Genomic DNA, 22,822 nt, shown 5'->3' on the forward strand with positions numbered 1-22,822 from the left:
AGGCAGTGCCAGGAGGTCTGGCAGAGCTTCAGGAGGGGGACGGAGTCGAGTCGGCATCGCCCACGATGACACCTCGGTGTCCTCTGGATGCTTCTCCATCCGTCTGTCTTTTTCACGCTTTGGAAAGTGGCTGCAGATCTTTGAGTAGCATCGGGGCGTTCACACCCCCCGCTCCTGTTAGCTCTGGATACGAAGCTCCGGGCTATGAAATAATTACAGCTTCTGAGTGAGAAACACGAGTTCAGTTTGACTGAAATAAAGAAAATCTTGAGCTGCCTGGAAGCTTCAGCTTTCAGAGTTCAGACAATAATGACAATAACAGTGTCTTAAAAACATATTCAGCACTTTTTATGGAGACGGTAAATGAAAAAACAGCATAAAGAACCCAACAAATACAGGTAATATATGAATAAAGAAAGATATATTCCACCTCCTAACAGGAGCCATCACACAGAATCTGTAGTTATAATCTTGATATTTGTGACTCTCGCGCTGATTGTTTTTCAATAAATAATTGAATTCATAATTGTACAACATCACATTAGAAATGTTCACCATGCAAACTACCTGCAGGTTTCATATTCCGATTGACGTTCTGTTGGATTAACAGGTTTAGACACTTCAAAGCTCACATCTGAGGTAAAATGGTGCGCAAGTGGACCATTAACCTTCCTTCAGGCTGTTTTTTTTCTTTTTCCTGGAGAGTCCGGGAAGGTTTCCAGGCCCTGCTCTTTATTGACACTAACGTGGGAGCGTTACGTCGCAGTGCGAAGCTCGTGTTGCCCGACCGAAGGCGTTCATGAAACTCAGGGGTCCTGTTACTGAGGAGGGACCTCGAGAAGCTCTGCTGATTAAATGCTCACTGAGGTCAGGCTACCTCCATACGTGCCGTCATGTGTGTCTGCGGTCAGATTAAAGCCCGGCGCTGCAGTTTAGCACCTTGTTTACTGCCTGGCGGTGAATCTGGCTAACGCTAGCTGAGAAGCGGAGTCTGAATGATAACGGGCCGTCTCCTGGACGGAGGGGGACCACCGTGATCGATGCGGGCCGTCTGAGCCCACGTCGGCCTGCAGCCTTCGCATGAATCCTCCGTGAAACAGACGTTTCTTATCTAACGTCTTCTGAGTCACTCTGATTAGAAACATCCCCTTTCAGGCGAGGGTGCTTCAAGCTAGCAACCTCCAGGCAACGCGAACGCATACAATCGCTTTACACATGAGGATCACATTAAGTTCTGAGCTTCATACATAAACACCGATCAGCCGTGACATTATGGCCACTGACAGGTGCAGGTGATCGAGTGATTGTCTCCATGTGATGGATCTTGTGTGGGAGATGGGGGAGGAAGTGGGCTTCTTGTCCCAAAAGTTGATGAAGCGCAAAAGCCTGGTAAATAAGCAAACACTACCGTTTTAGACATCTTTTACACAAAGTTTAGACAGAAATAGTTCTGTGGTGTTGACTTGGCCTCCTTATTCCTCACTTGGAAATCCAATGAAGCATCTGTGAGACGTGCTGGACGAACGAGTCCGATCTGTGACCGTGCCGCCTCACAGCATCCAGGACTTAAGGGATCTGCTGCTGTAATCCTGGTGCAGATACGACCGAAGCCATCAGAGTCATGGAGTCCTCACACGGCTTAGAAAGAAGCGGATACATCATATTAAACAGGTTGTTAAGATGAAGACAATGATTGCTGTGCTGAAAAAGCACCAAGCCGTTGAATAATTTCACGAGTCAGTCGTACAAATGAGATCAGGAATCCAGAAGCAGCTGCGTCGTTTGATCAAAGCCTGATGAAGTTCAGTGTCGGCATCGCTTTGTCAGCAGCCGCTCGGCAGCAGTTTGACGGAGCTGGTCGGCTGCCTTGTCTCTTTAAGTGTCCCAGCACGCATTTGGATGCTTTTTCAGAGAAAGCAGCAGGTACTTTCACACCGAGCTGCTCCGCTCTTGTTCTGATGACTCAGCAGGACTCCAACGACTCCTGGCAGCGATTCTCCAAACGCCGGCTGTGCAGAAAATAAACGTGACGTTCACCTCGGGAGGCCTGGAATAACTTCTCCAACTTGACTTCTTTATTGACTCTGTATTGGAGGAAGACATTTTTTTTCCCCTTGTAGTTTGTATGCTTGTACTTTGAGTGATTGGAGACATTAAAGCTTCTCTGGGCTTCGCCGCACAAACTCAAAAACATGAATTCTGCCTGTCCATGCATTTGTGGGATGAGCAGCAGTGCCTAGTGTGCCAAACCTTAAAAAAAAAAAAACTGTTTTTCTTTGCTGATGACTTTGTGTTTTCATCTTTTAGTGCTTTTAATCTTTAAAAATCACTCTGCCAAGAAAGAAATTGTCTCTCTATGTTTTTTTTTTTCTCATCTGCGCTGCGTTTGAGTCCAGGCACTTCTTTGAAAGCGCTGACTCTGCAGAAAGAGCGGCGGTTCCTTCTGGACGCTGCGTTCGCTCCCTCACAGATCTGTTCTTCGTTACAAACCGAGGAGGCGACACGGAGCAGGGACGACGGTCGTCTTGCGTGCAGCGTCTGTGTGTCACGTGTCCAAAAATCTGCCGCGGTGAACCTGCTGACCGATCTGAGCGTGGCGTGAACAGAACGCGCGCTGCGTGGTCCTTGATGTGGGATTAGCGAATCAAACTGCAGCTAGCTTTGAAGCAGCAGCCAAACATCTGCTGCCCCCCCACCCAGTTTATTCTGCTAATGTCTTCCAGCCTCTTCTCCCCTCGCTTCTTTTCATCACCTCATGTTGTCTTCCCCTCCTCTCCGGGTCCTCGGAGGGTCCGGCGGGCCCCGTGGCGGTCCGTGATGAGCCTGTTTCTGCGCCGCCGTGCTCACCCTGACCTCCACTTTCCCTCCGCGACAGAAAGCAGCCAATTAAAGCCGCTGACATGGAAGTTAGCTTGAAAGTCCAATTACAGCTCGGAGCTGGAAGGAACGCCAATTACAGCTCCTCTGCTGTCTTACATATTCATACTGTTCACTGTGTGTGTGTGTGTGTGTGTGTGTGTGTGTGTGTGTGTGTGTGTGTGTCTGTGTTTTTAAATCGGTTAAAAATTGGTGGAGGAGGTTTGAGCCAAAAAAACCCCACAAAGATTTGATTCCCTACAGTTTGACTGACTTCACCATTAACACAATAAGAGCTTCTGCTTCTTTTTCTACGGTAACTATAAATGCTTAAAATGAATAAACCGTAACTCTGACAGCTCTGACTTGAATTTGTGTAATCTGTCTTTTTTCAGTCCAACATAACTGCAGCAGTTCTTTTTTTTTTTTTGTGTATCCTTGAAGACGCCGTCCGTGCTTTTAATTTTGCACATTTGGAGCCGCTCTGGCGTCAGTCATTGTCAGGAAGCTTCGATTTAAATTTAAACGCCGCAGTCGTGTCTTTTCAATCTGTTGTCTCTTTATTCCGCTAATTAGCTGGTTTTTCTCTGAGCGTTAACGCCGCCTCGCTTCCTTTCCTCTCTCGCCTCCGCCCGCTCTCATCAGTTCCAGGTACCCAGCCCCCTCGCATTGCGATGGTTGTGTTTTTTGAGCCAGGTGGGATGACAAAAAGAGACAAAACAAAACAGCACCCTCCTCCCTCTCCGTACAGGTGGCTCCAATTCCGCCGCAGCTTTTTTCAGTGTTTGCAGTGAATCAGCATATGAAAGCTTGTAATGTGTTTCACATGGGCCGAGCTATTCTGGCCGCTGTGGAGGCGGAGCTTTGGCAAAGCCGGACAAAAAAAGAAACCGTTAAGAATGAAAACACAGAGTTTCCACGGCCGGAGGAGCGTCTGAGGTCCGGGAGGCTGCGCGCACGGCTCACGTCAAGACATCCAGCGCTTCAAACCAAAATACGAGTGAAACACGCAGGAGGTGCAGCCGCCTATGGCTTTGTTTGATTTTTCTTCCTCCGCAGTCCCCCGCTGCTTTGGTTTTCTCTCCATTTTGACACAGTTATGAACTCTCTGCTAGAATTTGTCTTCAGGCAATGCTTCAGACCACTCTGTGACTTCAGACAATCACCGCTGAGCTGCAGTAGTGAATGGATGAATAAGCTTTACGTTTTAAACGTTAAATGGTTTAGTGGTTCAAGTACAGTCAGTGTAATATGTGGCGTTCCACTGGGATCTAATCTGGGCACAATCAAGTTTCTGTTTTCATGAATGATAACATAAGGATCAATGGAGTTCAAGTCTTTCTTCTCAAGATCAGCTGATTCGGGGTCACCATAACTCCGCCTCTACCTCTGCTTTCTTTGCTGTTAAAAACATTGGATCTGGTTCAAACTTTGGCTTAAAAGTTAGCAGCTGCTTGTCTCTGTTCATGAATGAGTAACTCTGAAAGATGGGCAGACAGTTAGGGCTACTTTTCTGACACTTGTTGGATAGTCAACTGAAGTTTTCTTTGCTATGAACCAGTCCAACACACTTTGCTTCAGTGTTGCCGGCTTGCTGTCAGAGTGATCAACGGCTGCTGGCCTGCTTCTGTTTTTCGGTCTTCTCTTCTGCCTGGAGGCTATAAGAGAAGCCTCTGTCTTTTTTCTGAGGGCTTTATGCAGCTTCAGGGTGAAACCAGGAACACTTTAACCTGAACTGCAGAGCGACAGTGTGACGCTACGTCAAGGAGAGTCATTCCTGACTGAGACTTTGTTTTAGGTTCCAGGAAGCTGAGAAGGGTCAGGAATCGGTCAAACATCTCCGAGTCGTCTCATTTGAAAGCAACAAGATCCAGTAATGACAGTGTTTGTTGGCAGAAATAATTCCAACCACACAACTGAACACCACAGATATTTGTTCTTCCACAGATCGGCCGGTCTTTTCCGTGAAGCTGTCAGCTGTGGATTCAAGTGAAGTAGCTGTTCAGCATTTTGATCTCAGGTGGTTCGGAGCAGAGGAAGGATGCATAATCACCTAAAAATACCGAGGTTTTCCTGAAGTTTGTTGAGATGTGTCTCTATTTCTAACCACACCGATGTTGACTGAAGCGTCTGGCTTCTTCGGCTGCTCGATTTCCACAGCTTTCAGCAGATTTTCACAATGTTTTCTGTTGCTTGCTCACATTAACCTTCCACACAAGTGACCCATATTTAAGTGTTCTGCTGCATTTCATGCCTGAGGTTTCTGGGTATTCTCATGCTCTCACAGAGTTCCAACCTCTCCTGGACCTTCTTTACAATCCTAAAAGTGATTCAAACCTAATTTTCTTCAACATAAAACTGAAAACTTGACTGATTTTTTTTCCTTTGTGGGATGTTTGGGTGGGTGAAACAACATTCAGTATTGCACAATGAGCGAAGAGTGATGCAACTTCTTTATCCAGCTACTTTCACTGCTCTGCAGCTCGGAGTTCTGTGCTAAATGTGTGTGTGTTTGTGTGTGTTTGCAGGTTGGTGGTTCGTCAGCACAGCCGAGGAGCAGGGCTGGGTCCCAGCAACATACCTGGACTCCCAGAACGGGACCAGAGACGACCTGGATCTGGGAACCTCGAGGACCGGAGAAGGTGAGAGCTCACGTTGCAAACAAGACTATAGAGCATCTTCCGCCTACAGCTCGGCTTCAGACTGAAACAAGCATAACTACACGTGCACACACACTTCCAGCCACACGTTGGGAGCCCGGGAGGCCACAGCGCCGCGGTGAAGCGGTACCAGAGCTCAGCCGAGAGGGGCCGCGATATTCTGGCACCGCAGAAAATTCCTTTCAGCTCCCCCGAGAGGCTGCAGGAGGCTCGTTGTGTTGTGACCTCTTTCCCTCCCGAATGTTTAGTCTGACTGCAGGGATGGAGCGTTTCATCACTGTGTCATAACCCCCCCTCCTTTTTTTTTTTTTTTTCTATTTGCAAACACACAAACATGCACACACGCCTGCAAAAGAAATGCCAGTAAAAACTGCTCTGTGGAGATTGTGCAAGACTTTCTGCAAGAGGAAAACGGGATTATCAAACATCTTCAGTCTGTCGTGCAAATCCTGCTTCAGAACACAAACACACACACACACACACACACACACACACACACACGCACACACACACACACACACACACACACACACACACACACGTTGACAGCTCCTGCACAGCTGCCACAGTCGCTGTTTTCTTTTTTTTTTTCCTTTTTACTGCTCTGGTTGGTTTACTGAAGTTTCTCACACTCACACTTTTAATAGACGTGGGCAGCAGCAGCAGCAGTACCAGCCGAATCTCCTGTCAAGCTGCATTCTTGCTGATGGAATAACAGCCTAATGCGCTGCTGGTCAACCTGAGGTCTGCGGCCCCTTTCAGGGCAGCCCGGATGTGTGCACTCTGCTTGTCTTCACTGTGATTCTCCGGCAAGTCAGAACTCAGAAAACAGCTCAGACTCTCCAGAGGAAAGAAGGAACTAGCATTAGTCTTGTGTTAACATTAGCATGGCATCAAAAAAATTTCAACTAAGACCAGATAGCGGGGCTAACACGCTAAAACAATCAGAAAACAGGTTGTTGATTGAGCCGATCGCTCCCTGAAGTGATTGATATTCCAGTAAATGAGAGAAAGAGGAAACAGATCTCTGGTAATATTGCGTCATGGAGTCAGTGAGCCTGAGCGTGGCTACGACCAGAACCTGGTACGATTTGTGACAAAATTTGAAGAAAACAATAACAGTCAAGTAAATAGCAGGTAAATCCCATTGCTCGGTGAGCATAAATCAAAGAGCGATAACTCCTCCCAGTGCTTGGTGTGATTTGGAGCTTCCTCCTCCTCTTCCTCCTCCTCCTATTCCCCCTCTCCTCGTCTGCTACGTCTCACTATCTCTTCATGCTCTGTAATCTGATCCCACATCTCAGCTCACTGGAGAGGAACTGACAGGCCTCCGCTGAAATTACCTCAGAATAACATTTCCCTTTGAGCCGAGCCGAGCTGATATTTCAATTAGGAGGTCAACGGCAGCCAGAGAGCGGCGGCGGGCGCGGATGGATGGAGCAGGGAGAGGTGGAATACTGAGCGAGAGGTGGAATACAGAGGAAAGGAGGAAAGGTCAAATGTGGAGATGATGGCGTGGAAGGAAAGAAAAAAATGAATCGGTTGTTTCCATCCATCAGTCCGCTGATCCAGAAATCTGCAGACGATTCTGTCATTTTCCAACAAATATGGTTTGACTGGAGCCACAAAACATGTTTCACCTTTGAAGTCTGCTCCTAAATACACAGTAGTTTCCAAATATAAACTAAAGCTCCATCTTATGTTGCATTTTTAAAGTTTCTCATCTGCAGTGACCCACCACTGGTTCTCAACTAGTGGCTTGTGGCCCAAACATGGGTTACTGGCCCAATTTTAGAGGGTCATAGAAAAGAAAGGACAAAAATCAAAGGAAAGTCTCATAATTTAACTGTCATTGAAGGGTGACACATTAAGATACTTCACGACTTCACATCTTTTTACTGACCTCGAAGTTAAATTTAAGTTTTTGTTGCTGCTAACCACAGATAACTCTTGCTTTTTGTGCTAACTCCCTTTTTTTTTCTTTGTTTTCTCCATCTTCATCTTCATTTTCATCCTTCTCCTCATTACCATCCTCATCAGTCACTAAAAGGCGTAAAGCCCACCTGAAGAGGCTGGACCGCCGCTGGACCCTCGGCGGGATAGTCAACCGCCAGCAGAGCAGAGGTGAAGACACACACACACACACACACACACACACACACACACACACACACACACAATGAAAACTAATGAAACGCACATTTAGCTAAATAAGTACACACCAACAAATTCAACTGTATACATACAGATAGCACGCACACACAGGAGTGCAGACGTCATTTCGCTGCTGTATTAGACAGATAGCTGAGTCTTATGTAAAACTTTTCACAATATATCAGTAATATTCTCAGTAGCAGCATATGTTTCTATTTTTAGTAGTTAACTACTTCAGTTTTTAGTTGACTAATTTATTTCCTTTGTAATTGATTGCACTGCGTATCATATCGTAATGCCATTAACATGCATATTATTTTATAATCAGTAAGTACATATATATACACCAACCACATGTATGAAAAGTCTGTTTGGAAAGGTTATTTTGTAAATTTGTGCATGAAAAAGGTTATTTTATGTATAGAAATTGGTGTGTGAGTAAAACTTCCAGCTGCCTGTGAGTGTGAGTTTTGGTGGCCCTCTGTGAGGACTTGCAGGCTTGATTTGTTTGAGCCTGGATAAGTTCCTGTAATAATATGTATGTGATCACGGACAGCAGAGCATGTTTTCTGTGGTTATGTTGCCGTTTTGTTGATGTTGGTTTTTATTTTTGGCCACATTCTGATAATGTTTGGTAACCTCCGAAACAAACACCTTCAGCTCTGTAGTTCCAGGAGGTTTAGAGCTTCAAACACTCCTTGGAGAACGCGAAGAGAATGCGAACAAACACAGGAACGATACCGTTTCTCGATTCTTCATTCATTATTTTGTAATTTTCCCTTGCATGAGTGTATGATTAATCAGAGGAAACTGATTGTGGGGGAATCTGAGGTTCTGCGAAGGAATACAAATACGCGCGCACACACACACACACACACACACACACACACACACACACACAGATGTCTGCAGCTTCCGAAAACACACTCAGACATACAGACAAACATTGCTCCATGTAAACAGCCTCAGGCGGATGATTCACAGTAAGTTATGCCCACATTGTTAATCCTGTCTGTTGTTGCGGGCAGCAGTGAGGCACACTTCACTTTCTCCCTCGAATTAAGGATTCAAACCGCAGACCTGTGCTGTCGTGGGTCCTTGTGGCTCCAGTGTGAGTTACGAGGATCACGGCCTTGCTGGTGGCGTGCGCGGAGTGTTACAGCGGCGGTCCGTCTGCCAGGGGAGCGGATTCGCAGGCGCACTAGCTAACGAGCTCCCTCTCCCAGAAGATCCGGGCAGGGCTCCAGTGAGCCGATGGAAAGTGTGAAAGTAAGGCGGCGGTCCGACCTGCTGCCTGCTTTTCATCACACAGACCTCTGGAGAGCTCGGATGAGTCACCGGCTCGCCATCGCCGCCCGAGAACGACAAATGAAGCCTCCACGTGAAAAGACAGAGCTTTAGCATCTCTGTTTTAAGGCCTCTGTTTTCTTTTCAAGATCACTTTTTTCTTTGTACATTTTAGATGATTGACACGTGAATCAAACACACTGCAGAAATTAATTTCTGTTTAGAAATGACAGAGTTTGGTTAACACTTTACTTTCTTGGAAATTTTCTTTAGTTTGTCTTCGATTGAGGTTTCACTTCCTGCTTCATCTCCAGTGGTTGTCAGAAAATAATGTCAGACCTTCTGCGGACGATCGAATCTATGGTACCGCACTAATGGAATGAATGACTCAGTCCAGGAAGCAGTAACGCATCCATCCATCCATCCACCACTTCATCCATCATCCATCCATCCATCCATCCATTTACCATCCATCCATCCATTCATCCACCCACTCCTTCATCCATCCAGCCATCCACCACTTCATCCATCATCCATCCATCCATACATACATACATCCATCCATCTATCATCAATTTTATTCATCCATCCATCCATCCATCCATCATCCATCCACCCATCCATCCATCTACCCATCCATCCATCCACCCCTCCATCCATCCATCCATCCATCCATCCACCACTTCATCCATCATCCATCCATCCGTACATACATACATCCATCCATCTATCATCAATTTTATTCATCCATCCATCCATCCATCCATCCCTTCATCCATCCATCCATCCATCCACCCACCACTTCATCCATCCATCCATCCACCACTTCATCCATCATCCATCCATACATACATACATCTATCAATGTTATTCATCCATCCATCCAGCCAGGTATCCATCCATCATCCATCTACCCATCCATCCATCTACCCATCCATCCATCCACCCCTCCATCCATCCATCCATCCATCCACCCACCACTTCATCCATCCATCCATCCACCACTTCATCCATCATCCATCCATACATACATACATCTATCAATGTTATTCATCCATCCATCCAGCCAGGTATCCATCCATCATCCATCTACCCATCCATCCATCTACCCATCCATCCATCCACCCCTCCATCCATCCATCCATCCATCCACCCACCACTTCATCCATCCATCCATCCACCACTTCATCCATCATCCATCCATACATACATACATCTATCAATGTTATTCATCCATCCATCCAGCCAGGTATCCATCCATCATCCATCTACCCATCCATCCATCTACCCATCCATCCATCCACCCCTCCATCCATCCATCCATCCATCCACCCACCCCTTCATCCATCCATCCATCCACCACTTCATCCATCATCCATCCATACATACATACATACATACATACATCTATCATCAATTTTATTCATCCATCCATCTACCTATCCATCCATCCACCCATCCATCCATCTACCTATCCATCCATCCACCCATCCATCCATCCATCCATCCATCCATCCCTCCATCCATCTACCTAGCCATCATCCATCCATCCATCCACCCATCCATCCATCTACCTATCATCCATCCACCCATCCATCCCCCCTGCTGTGTCCTGCCTGATAAAAGCTGTGCAGACTTGGTTTCGGGAGGGTTTTTGCGTCTCTGCAGACGCAGCTTGATTCAGCAGAGGATGAGAACAAAGAGCGATCATGTCAGATTAATGGAATGAAGCCGCTGCGTTCTCTCCGGCTCCATTAGCTGACACTCATTTCTCCTCCTTCTGTGTGACACATGGCGTCAGAGAGCTGGACTCAGATTCAATTATAACTCGTCTCTTCTGGGTGACTCAGCCGGGCTCCAACACAGCGCCCGCTCAGCATGCTCTGACCTGTTGAGGCTCCTGATTGGCTGCAGATGGTGTAGCTGGAGTCTTATTCTGAGCTTTAACTCAGTCTTCATTTTTTTTTTAAAAAGAAATTACAGCTTGATTACAGTAGATATTTACCCCTTTAAGCATGCTAATGCTAATCACAACTACTGTGGCTAATGGTAATGCTACTTAAAGGTTTATATCTTTCATGTTCCTGTCAGCAGAGGAGCTGCCAGGAGCTTCGTTGTTGTGCCCCTGAAAACCACAGGTGTCAAGAATCAAAGTTGGAATGGTTGATATTTTCCTGTGATTCCTCGACGCTGAGCCACACTGGGATGGAAATACAGGTCAGGAGATTTGGGTGAAAGGTTTCGGCTCCTTCAGTCAGCTGTTTGCTTTTGGTCCACCTGAAGCTCCGAGAAACATCTCCACGCCCAGCAGGCTCCTCACATTCCTCTGTGTGGGCTGGAGGGGGCAAAACCACACCTACTGAAGGCATGCAAGCAAATGAGCTCTCTCTCTCTCTCACACACACACACACACACACACACACACACACACACACACACACACACACACACACACACACACACACACACACACACACACACACACACACTGGTATTTACTTTAATAATCTGGTTTCCTTTAGTCTTCTGAGGACAGATTCTCTTACAGGGAGTGAAACTGTGGAACATTCAGTATTCAGTTTAGATTTTTGGTAGATGGATGAATGGGTGGATATTGGATGGATGGATGGATAATAATGAATGATTAATTATGGGTGGACAGATGGATAGGTGGATGCATGGATACACAAATGGATGTATATATGGAATAAACAACCACAGATCACTGTCAGGATGATTAAAGGGATACTTCAACATTTTGGCAAATTGGCCCATTTAGCGCAATTCCTTAGTCGTTTCGAACAGCATACTTACTTTTTTTGTGAGGGCGAGCTGTTGTTTATTCAGAGGTGAGTCGGGGAAGGTTTTCGGGACGGACACAGTGGAGGTGAACGGTATTTTTGTTCCCCCTCGTCAAACTCATCAAATACAAAATCCAACAACCCCAAAACACTTTGGTGGACACGTTATAATCGACACATTCACTACGCTGTGAAATATTAATGCAAAATTACAAGATTGAGTTGTTTATGCGAAGATTGCTAAGACGGAACTACTTACTAAACATGGCGTCTGGACGGAGTGATTTCAAAAGAAAAAGTAGTTCCCAGTATTTGCTTCAGTGTCGTAACGCTACAATATTATTTGTTGGTGTTCCACAGCGTCGTGAATGTGCAGATTATAACGTGTCCACCAAAGTGTTTTGGGGTTGTTGGATTGTGCATTTGATGAGTTTGACGAGGGGGAACAAAAATACCATTCACTTCCATTGTGTCCATCCCGAAAACCTTCCCCGACTCACCTCTGAATAAACAATAGCTCGCCCTCACAAAAAAAAGTAAGTATGCTGTTCGAAACGACTAAGGAATTGCGCTAAATGGGCCAATTTCTCAAAATGTTGAAGTATCCCTTTAACGTGAGCCTGCCAGTTACATATGAAAGTAAAAAAAAAAAAAAACTATAAATTATAATGTGTGTATGTGTGTGAACACGAATCAAAGTGAGCATCTGTCTTTGTTCGCTTGAATCTCCGGGTTTCCCTCCAGTCCGCCGCCGCAGTTTGAATCCTGCTCTGACCTCAGTCAGTCCTCGTCTTCCCTCCCCGCAGGGTCCTGTGAGGCTCGCAGAGCGTGAGAGAGCGGCGGCGGTCCCGACGAGGCCACTGGGGGTCCTGTAGGGACGAGACCGAGCCGCTCCGGTAGAGGGAGCCCTTTGTTTGTGTTGGTTCGGATAGAGCGTTCACATTTTAAGTAGGTCACGCTGGACATTTTTTCCCCTCAGAAAACCCCCGGTGGGAAGACGGAGAGCGCACGGCGGCGGAGAGGCCGTCCGCCGCTCAGGTCTGGCTCACTCTGTGAGTTTGTGCTCTTTGCAGAGGAGAAGTACGTGACCATCCAGCCGTACAGCAGCCAGGGGAAAGACGAGGTGAGCTTCGAGAAGGGGGTCACCGTGGAGGTCATCCAGAAGAACCTGGAGGGCTGGTGGTTCATCAGGTGGGCCTCACACACTCAGATATCAGTCCAGATCTCTCTCCTTCCCTGCTTGACAGTCACTGCGAGTCATTTCGGAGCAGAAAATAATCCTCCAGATGTCGGTGTGAGTCACACTGCTCTCAGCAGGCGGGTCTTTGTTCATTCACGCTGCCTCACAAAGAGCTCCTCAGTCACTGGGACTCCTTGTGGTCGCAGTCGGAGTCATGAGAGGAGATGAAACGGAGCCGTCGCTCCTCCTCCCGGCACAAAAATCCACATCTGGAGGGCGATGAGTCGGACAAAAAAGACTCATTTAGCTCGTCACGTGTTGGAGCAGCTTCTCTTCTGTTATGTAATGTGTTTACCTGCGTTTGGCTGCTGAGATTAACACAGTTAAAATGTTTAAGTCTTCAACAAACCCTAGGTTTAGGTCAGTAACAAACCGTGGTGACGTGTCGCCGGTGTGTTGCACCCTCAGGTATCTGGGGAAAGAGGGCTGGGCTCCGGCCTCGTACCTGAAGAAGGTCAAAGATGACTTCTCCCCCCGGAAGAAGACCGGCCCAGTGGAGATCATCGGCAACATCATGGAGATCAGCAACCTGCTGCAGAAGAAGTCCGTGAGCGAAAAGGACATCCAGACGGACGGCGAGGGCGGGGGTAGCGGCGGCGGCGGCAGCACGCCCGAGCGCCACATCTCCAAGAGCGAGATCAGCCTGCCCATGCCCTACAACTCCGAGATCAACGCCGAGACGGGCCGGCGGCTCAGCGCGGGCCGGGACACCAACAGCCCGTGTCCGGGCATCGCGGCGGCCAGCGCGGCGCTGAGCGAGAGCAAGGCCCGGGGCGAGCCGGGGTCGCCCGCCGTGGCCCGAGTGGCTCCTCACAGGGTGGAGATGGGTGAGTGCGTCCGCTCCTCCCAAGATTCAAAGAGTCAGACAGTTTGGATGGCACACTCAGCTCTCTTCTTTCCTCTGTTCAGGCTTTGATGTGATCGGTAAGCTTTCACCCGGAGTAACTGGAATCTGTTAGCTAATTCTACGTCGCACTAACCCCACGGGTGGTGCTTTGCTCATGTTGTGCCTCAAAATGATTGAGTGAACAAAAGTCATCCTAAACATCTAATTCCCCCCCCCCACCTTCTGCTGTTAGCTTTAGCGTTAGCATGATCTGACAGCAGCATGAGATGTGTCACTATGGTTAGCATTAGCATTAGCATGTATCCACAGTCAGTAGTTAGACTGCGAGCTTTAAGATAAACCAAAACTGTTGTTTCAATAGTTAATCTGTCACTAACCTACTGCTTACTGAAATAAGTAATCCTCTCCATCCTGAAGTAATCTACAATATAGTAACATTAGTTGTTGCAGCATTAGTTCATAAATGAGTTTCTTTCAAGATGTGCTGACATTCAGATTATAGATCATCTGATGTAACGTCAGACCAAATGAGTATATCCATCACAGTGTCGGCAACCCAGCTAATGCTAACGCTAACAACGCAATAATACACCGAGTGACTCATAACTTTTTATCTACACTAACTGGTAAAGAAGCCAACCACTATGTTTGAAAGAATTAACTGTAATCAGACACTCACAGTGTTTGATTCTCATCGCTTTTGTTGACTATCATGAAATTTAATTTGTTCGATTGTCTTGAAACCTGCATCATATTTCATTTGGAGCTTTGTATTCTGACTCTAATTCATCATAAGCTTTTTTTCTGAAAAACTAATCATGAATTTAAGCTGTTATTGTTTCCACGTCAATCCTGCAGTCAGTGAAACTTTTGTTTTGTTTGCCAGGATCTCCGAACCTGCGGCAGAAACCTCCTCCGAGAAGAGACACCAACCTGGTAAGCTGAAATCCTCTCATTCTATGATTCATTCTAAAGCTGTTCCGTGTTGGACAACATGTCCTGGGACATTCTAAAAATCTGACACATTCTAGAAAACTGGCATGTTCCAGAGCTGAGATGTGACGTGAAGGAGTCAGAGGCTGTGTGATTATGACCGAATCTAAAACTGACACATTTTACAGCTTTGGAACTTTCTTCAACTCTGACTTCTTATAAAACTCTTCAATATTTTGCAACTATAATGGATTGTAGAACACACACACACACATTGTAGTACTCAAACATTCTAGTACTCTCACACATTCTAAAACTCACACATTCTGGAACTCACCTATTCTAGGACTCTCACATTCTAACAAGTTTGTGTGATTCTGACAGAATCTAATGTGTTGTTGAACTTGACAAAGTTTAAACAGTTGGTAACATTGTCAAACTCTTCTAGATATATCTTCTAGAACTCGGACACGTTATGAGAATCAAAACTCTGTCATATTCCAGCACCATGGCAGATTGTAACGTTCAGATAGATGCTGGAATTCTGAGACATTCTAGAACCAGGGCAGGATTCCTTTGCTCCTGAATTCTCTTTTTCGTGAAACCAGTTTCGAAGAAAGCAGAGGAACTCTAAGAGTTTCTGAATGATGTGACCGGACTGATGGAGGATTGAAGCTCAGACAGATAAAACTGTCAAAATGTGATAACAGCGTAAACATTCATTCAGTTTTTTTTACTCAGAGAATGTGTTATAGATGATGACATGAATTATCCAGCGGCGTGATTTAACATGCATCACATCTGAAACGTCTCCTCCCTCTCTGATGATTCAGACAGTGTGACTGCTCCTGATGTGTCAGCCTCTCACATCTCCCCTCCTTCCTCTCTCTTTTTTTTCCCCCGTTTGCAGGGTTTCCAGTTACCTAAACCACCGGAGCCCCCTGCTGTGGAAGCAGAGTACTACACCATCGCAGACTTCCAGTCCTCCATCTCTGACGGCATCAGTTTTCGCGGAGGACAAAAGGCTGATGTAAGAGAGCGAGCCGCGCTGGGAAGTGTGAGGCGTTGTAGATGCGACCTTGAGATTTGTGTCTCGATGTGATGATGTAGGCAGATTTCAGCGGCTCTGTGACGAGATGGAGATAACCGCAGGTTCTGCTGAGTTTGCAAATGGAAACAATGTTCATTCTCTTCTCCGCTGAAAGATGCAACACCACCTTTAAAAATCTCTTTCTTTCGGCTTTATACCTGATTTCTAGATATTTTGTCTCCATTTCTTACTTTATCTCCTTGTTATTCCTCTTTCTGTCTCACATGTCGCATATTACACTATAATAGTTGACTGTGCAGTCCTGCTCTCTCACAACAAACTCCCAAAAACTGGTTAATATAATGTAAGATATTCAGATGTTCAAACTTTATTTCTAGATTCAAAAATCTTACAGAAGGCTTGATTCAGTTAAAAGATAAAACAAAGACAAATCTTGAAATACAGGATGAGACTATTAAAAACTTAAAGAAAAAAATTAACGACAAAATAAAAAGGATGAAATAATGAACTGATCAAAGTAAAGTGGAGCAGGAATCTGAATTAAATTGTAGTTATCAGAGGGAATAAGAATATTTAATGAGACAAAATATGAAAATGAGACAAATAAAAACTAGACAGAAAACGTATTAAAGATACATATATTTCATTTCATTAAATATTTCTCAATCATCTAAATAATTATATAAATTATCTCATCATCTATCATATTATTTTAAAATATACTCCATGCTAATACCTGATTAAATGACATTGTAAATATTTTCTGAACCTTAAACCGACACTAAGGAACTTTTCAACCTTAATAAAACATTTTAATATATTTTGTGATGACACATCGACTTACAGCTAGTTGAATGACCCCTCTGTCACGGGCTGAGGGCGTCAGTATTGCTTTCACTTGGACTAAGCAGCTGTGAGGAGGGTGGTAGGAACCCTGCACGCTAAAAAACTCCAAATGTGCGGACTGCTTTATGGCATGCGTCACATCATGATATAACATTGTTTAGCCACCATTAGATTCATTACCTCGTCGCTATCCATCCTTCACACAGCCACTGGAAACAAATGTAGGCGAGTTCAGTCCGACAGCATGCCCACCGGGAGCAGCATTTTACCACGCCACGCGCTAGGCCTCATGGGAACTGTAGTATTCCTTCAGACAAAACACTACCGCTTTTGTCCACTGGCACCGCCAAAATCAACGAAAACTGAAAGTTCCTTAGTGTTGCTTTAAATTTAAATAAAAAAATAAACATATAAAATAAATCAATGACTGTTTTTTTCATCTTTTTTTCCCGTATGTTGCTTGTTTTTGCAGTATGTTTTGGGTTACCTTGGTTGTACAATAATGTTAAATCGAATGCTCAGACTGCATAACCTTATGTCTTTGTTCTCATTGACTTCTTTAAATCTGATTCTACCAAAGCAGCATCCAAATAGTAAAATGAGACTGGTGCCTGATGCAGCATGTCTGATGCTGATTTCAGAGTGAAATTTAGAGTTTGCGCCAAAGTTTAACGGCAGAAATAAAATATATCTGTAAAGAATGGTTAAAAAAAAAAAAAACTAAAAAAGATAAACATGTTCTCCCTGTTGTGTAGGTGATCGAGAAGAACCCTGGAGGGTGGTGGTATGTGCAGATCGGGGAGATGGAGGGCTGGGCCCCCTGTTCTTACATCGACAAGCGTAAAAAGCCCAACCTCAGCCGTCGGAGCAGCACGCTGACCCGCCCTAAAGTTCCGCCCCCAGCACCGCCTGTCAAGAAGCAAGACTCGGAGGAGGCCCCCCCTCAAGCCAACTCTGCCTCCAAACCTACAGAGCCGCCCAGCAGGCCCGTGTACGAGGAGCCCGAATATGACGTCCCGGCAGTGGGGTGCGAAGGTGAGTCTGACACTGACTCCCTGAAGGAGGAGCGATCCCTGGAGGTGAAGCACAGCAGCGTGGTGGCGGACAAGTATCGCAGCTCTCCTCCTTCCAGCAAAGGCTCCCCTCCAGTCTGTAAGGCCCCTCCTCCGGTCTGCAAGGTGTCCCCTCCGGTCTGCAAAGTGTCCCCCCCGGTCTGCAAGGTGTCCCCCCCGGTCTGCAAGGTGTCCCCCCCAGTCTGCAAGGCCTCTCCTGTGTTTGCACATCGACGGACATCCTACAGGTCTGTGGAGGAGATCACCAAAGAGGAGTGCATCTACGAGAATGACGGTTTCAGGCCCAGCGGCGGCCTTGAAACGGCCCTTGCTAAAGGTTCCAGTGAACCCAACTCTCCAAGGAGTTACCACTCTTCTACAGTCCCACGAAAACCCTCCGGTTCCTCACCATTCCCTGGTAGACCCATGAAAACCATGACCCCGGAGATGACCAGGAGAAGCCAGACACTGGGCCGCCATATAGATATCAGCCTCCGATCACAGGAGAACAGCCCCCACTCCTCGTCCGACGAGCTGACCAGGGGCCCCAAAAAAGTCAATGCCTTCAACCGTGATGTAGAGCAAAGAATTGGGCAGAGTCCCTCCACCAGGCCGAAGCCTTCTGTCAGACCCAAGCCACTTCTGACCAAATCAGAGCCACAGAGTCCAGAGAGGACAGACATCACCTCTCTGAGAAGGCAGCTGAGGCCTACTAGTCAGTACCGTCACAGCTTGAAACCGTCTCGTGGTGACGACTCTGAAACAGGCTCCATTATCTCCTCAGAAGACTCCATGTGCTCGCGCAGTACCTCAGATCTGTCTTCTGTCTACTCGAAAGGAAGCCGTGGTGACTCTGACGTGGAAGGTCCAATTTTTTACCGTGCTCTGGACACCTATAAGAAGGTCCAGGACTCAGAGATCAGTTTCCCAGTTGGAGTGGAGGTGGAGGTTCTTGAGAAACAGGAAAGTGGTTGGTGGTACATCCGATACGGCTCAGAGGAAGGCTGGGCACCGTCATACTATCTGGAACCCGTTCGGCAGGTGGCTGACATAGGTGGGTTGGAATCAGATGGACATGGAAGTGGTGGGAGTAAATCCAACAGCCTGGAGAAGAACGAGCAGCACGTGTTGACCCTGAACAACATCAACATCCAGGGCCTGTCCCAGCAGCACCAGAGTCTGAGGAGGAACTCGCCACCCATTCCCTCCAAGCCTCCCGGTGGCTTCACCAAACCGTCCGGGATAGTTAACGGAGGGGTCCGGATGAGGAACGGGGTGCGCCAGGTGGCAGTGAGGCCTCAGTCCGTGTTTGTGACCACGACACAGCCAGCGAAGGACACGCACTACATGACGGGATCCCTGAGGAGAAACGAATCCCTTGGCAGGAGCGACCACTACGGCTCTGGTTCAGCTACGCTGGGCGTCCGCCGGAATGCCTCCTTCAGCACCGTGCGGCCTCACGTGGTGGTGGAGAGTCAGACGAGGCCCGCCGAGCGCTCCAGCCTGGGGTCCTCGGGGAGCGCCTTCAGCACGGGCAACGTCCAGGATGCCCTGAGCAGAGTCGGCCAGCGCAACGGCATCCCCGTGTCCACGGTCCGGCCCAAACCCATCGAGAAGAACCAACTGATCCACAACAACCTGGGTCGGGAGGTGTACGTGTCCATCGCCGACTACCGGGGCGACGAGGAGACGATGGGCTTCACTGAGGGAACCTGTCTGGAGGTGCTGGAGAGAAACCCCAACGGATGGTGGTACTGCCAGGTACAGGACAGTCTGATACCCCGCAAAGGCTGGGTCCCATCCAACTACCTAGAGCGGAAAAAATGAAACCAACTCTGCTCCCTCCTCCTTCCTTTTCTCCCGTTTTCTTGGCGACTTGTCCAAAGACCTAAGTGGCATCGCGCCTCACGAATGTTACCTGCAATCTCCTGAAAGCAATATGTCCTTGAAAAATGTACAATTATGAGAAGGCTGTGTGTAAAAAAGAAAGAGGTTTTAATCAGAGGAGGAGGGACACTTTTAGTGCTGGTTTACTAAAATGTATACGAAAAAAAAAAAAAGCAGTGTAAAGATTTGGAAATATTTTGCCTGAGAAAGAGCGACCGAAATGTGGAATCGGTCACGAGAAACTCTGCGGAGTATTTTAGGTACGAGACGATATGAATGGGAGCGATATGACCTCTTAGAGAGGTTTCCGTTATGTGATCCAGAAGCAGAGCAGGGTAACGGCGATGCTCATTCCTGCCCATCACTGACTACGATGGCCGACAAAGTGCCTTTAGAATCCGACCGCCTGAACAGAGGTCTGAAGCGGCGAATGGCAAAAACATCAAAGCAACCAAATCTCTTCAGAGTGCCATAGTCCTACGAACACCACCGAGAGCATCTCCACCACCGGGGGCTCCTCCGCCGAGCGCCCTCAAAGAAACCCCGATTCTCGTCACCACAAGGTTCATTTAGTTTCAAGTGATCGAGCCGACCGAGGACGTTTGAATCCGTCTCACCGCTTTATCGTTCATGTCGCAGCGTCTTCTTGTGTTGGTTCAAGTCTTCTTAGAGAATTATTTCTGCTTTCTTGTGACGTCTGAGTTCCACCAACAGCCAAGAAATTGCGAAGGTTGAAGCTCCCGCATCACTTTTGTCTTAGATCCAACAATATGTTAGTGTTCACATCTTCAGTCTCAGATGTAACTGTCTGAGCTTGAATTTTTATAATCGATTTAAAAAAAAAACAACAACCTGTAAAACTTGAATTGAAGAGAAATTTTTAGTTTCTTGGAAAATCTGAGGAGCAATTCCAGTTCCTCAAACACCAAACCACCTCAGAAGAATTAGTTTACAAAGGTTTACTGTGTTTTTAGCTCCAGGAACAATTGATTTTGTATATATTTTGTTTTGTATGCGTATAATGACACCGCTACAGCGGCTGCATCGTCAGCGATTACTGGAAATGTGGTGAATAGTATAGTTTTTGCCCAAAATGTGATCAAACCAAAGAGAGAAAAAAAATCATTGGCATTTTTTGTAATTTATTTATGACAGTTGTGCTTTTTTTTTTCTCACCAAAATGCCTAAAATTATTTTTTTCTATCATGTCCTGGAAGCACTTGACACTTTTTCTCAAATTTATCTATGTTGAATGATAATATTAGATTTTTCAATGCAGTTTTGGGCGTTAATAGAAAATTTAGTTTCTTTAGCCTCTTCAAAAATGTTTAGATAAAACGATCCAAATGCAACCACCTGAATTTAAGCCATAAATAATGAAATAGAAAAGGGATTTTCTCAATTTCAAGATGTGAAACTCTGAGCTGAAACTGTTCACATTCAAACGGCTGATGTTCAAGACTGCTGAAATACATTTTCTAATGAGCTGCGTTCATTATGTTTCTGCTGGACAGTATCATAGTATTAAACAAAGTACAGTACCTGCTTGATTGCAGTTATCTATTTTAACTGACATATTTTGTGTTATTTTTGGTTTGTTTTTGTTACTTTGTGATCACACATGGACAATAATGAGGAACGAAGTGGTTCTGTTTTGTGAATTAATGCACTTTGAAATGGTCTTTTTTATGGTGCATTAATGTAAAGATGCAGTAAATACTCAGCACACATTATTTATTTCTAAATAATTTAAACGAGAAGTGGATTTTTTTACTTTTTAGAAACTCTATGTAGTTAAAATTGGACGAACAGAGACCTCTTGTGGAGGCTTCGAGGTACTACACCACCTTCCTTCTTACCTCAGTGCAATAGGAAAAGCACTGCTGGTCAGTGAGGCTCTACAAACTGTACAGATTCCATTTCTTCTTCTTTTTTTTTTCCTCAATCTTAGTGCAGCTAAAATTGTTTCCGTAGCACAATTTTGGGCAATTTTTTTTGCAATAACAAAACATTTTTCCTCCATGCTGGGTGCTGCAACTTGAACAAATCACAACACTTCCTTCATCTTTATTGTGCTTTACATAATGCCTGATTAACACCTATTTATTGAAGGTCACTATTTATATAATTGACAATCAACAGGTTTTCTGCATAAATTGAACTGAATCCAAAAGAGCTTCCAGAAATGTTAAAAAACATAATTTATTTATCAAGAAAAAAAGTTCCAATGGGGGGGAACTATGTTCCATGAAGTTCAAGACAATATACTGATTAGGCTCCTCTTCCTTTTTTTTTTTTTAGGATTCAAGCTTTTTAAAGGCTTGTCTCGGAAAGAAAAATATAAAAAAAATGTTTTTTAATTTAAATCATTTTAATTTTGTAATTTCTAAACATTTTTTCAAGCCATATCACATCACAGAAATTGACCCCATCCCCCCCACATTAGAATTTTGAGCTATTTTATTTATGCAAAAAAATGAATTAGAGAATGAAATTCAAATGAGATTTTTTTTTCTTTTACAAATGCAGTCTTTTTTTGCATTCTTCTTTAATTTTCTTCTTTTTTTAATACCTGAAAATATGTCTCCAAAAAAAAATCTTACTTACTTTTCTATAATTCCTGATTTTTTTTTTAAGACGATGGCATTATGTAAATGTGTTGAATCACTTTATCATTTGACTCCAGCACATATTATTATGAATATTATTATTATTTGTATGGCTGCATATCGCTTGTTGTTTGAAGGGAACCTTCAGAGCAGAAACATTTATCTGTGTAGCATCTTTTTATTCATGCTTTCTTTTCTATTTCCTGTCAGATTATGAGGAATTGTGCAATAGATACGGAGAAAAATAAAAAAAAAATAAAACAACTCATGGGTTTTTATCAGCGAGAGGAAGAAGCCCTGACGCCTGCGGGGTGGGGGAGGGGAGGAGGGGTGTAACCAGTCAAAAACAAAACTGCCAACGTTTCAAATGGACCCTGAATGCACCACGAAACAGGAATCAGAGGACCAAAGCAGCCATGTGACCACCCGAGACCCCCGCAGGGGGCGGCATGGAGGAGGGGAGGGGGGGGGGGGTCCTCGCTCTGAGCTGTCACATTTGTGCCTGATTGGAAGTTTTTCATCATTTCTTGTGTTTTTTTCTTCATTTTTTGCTGCTTTTCTCCTCTCTGAGACCACTTGGCCGGAGATTGAGTGGAGGC

General features: G+C 45.5%; 1 protein-coding gene across 9 annotated transcripts in view; it reads left to right on the forward strand.

The window, feature by feature from the left end:
- The window catches only part of sh3pxd2aa (SH3 and PX domains 2Aa), a 69,931-nt gene extending 48,744 nt beyond the window's left edge, over positions 1–21,187 (forward strand). For 3 of the 9 annotated variants that reach the window (XM_030095256.1, XM_030095254.1, XM_030095260.1), the window contains 8 exons: positions 5,385–5,498; positions 7,557–7,640; positions 12,832–12,949; positions 13,407–13,825; positions 13,908–13,922; positions 14,732–14,781; positions 15,689–15,808; positions 17,431–21,187. In XM_030095256.1, the coding sequence (XP_029951116.1) occupies positions 5,385–5,498; positions 7,557–7,640; positions 12,832–12,949; positions 13,407–13,825; positions 13,908–13,922; positions 14,732–14,781; positions 15,689–15,808; positions 17,431–19,554 (3,044 nt within the window). In that variant the 3' untranslated portion in view covers positions 19,555–21,187. The remainder of the gene's footprint in view (positions 1–5,384; positions 5,499–7,556; positions 7,641–12,831; positions 12,950–13,406; positions 13,826–13,907; positions 13,923–14,731; positions 14,782–15,688; positions 15,809–17,430) is intronic. The other 6 variants (XM_030095259.1, XM_030095258.1, XM_030095255.1 and 3 more) reach the window with 3 other exon arrangements.
- Positions 21,188–22,822: the final 1,635 nt, after the last annotated feature.

Source organism: Salarias fasciatus, chromosome 6 (genome assembly GCF_902148845.1).
Source record: "Salarias fasciatus chromosome 6, fSalaFa1.1, whole genome shotgun sequence".
Lineage (NCBI taxonomy): Eukaryota > Metazoa > Chordata > Actinopteri > Blenniiformes > Blenniidae > Salarias > Salarias fasciatus.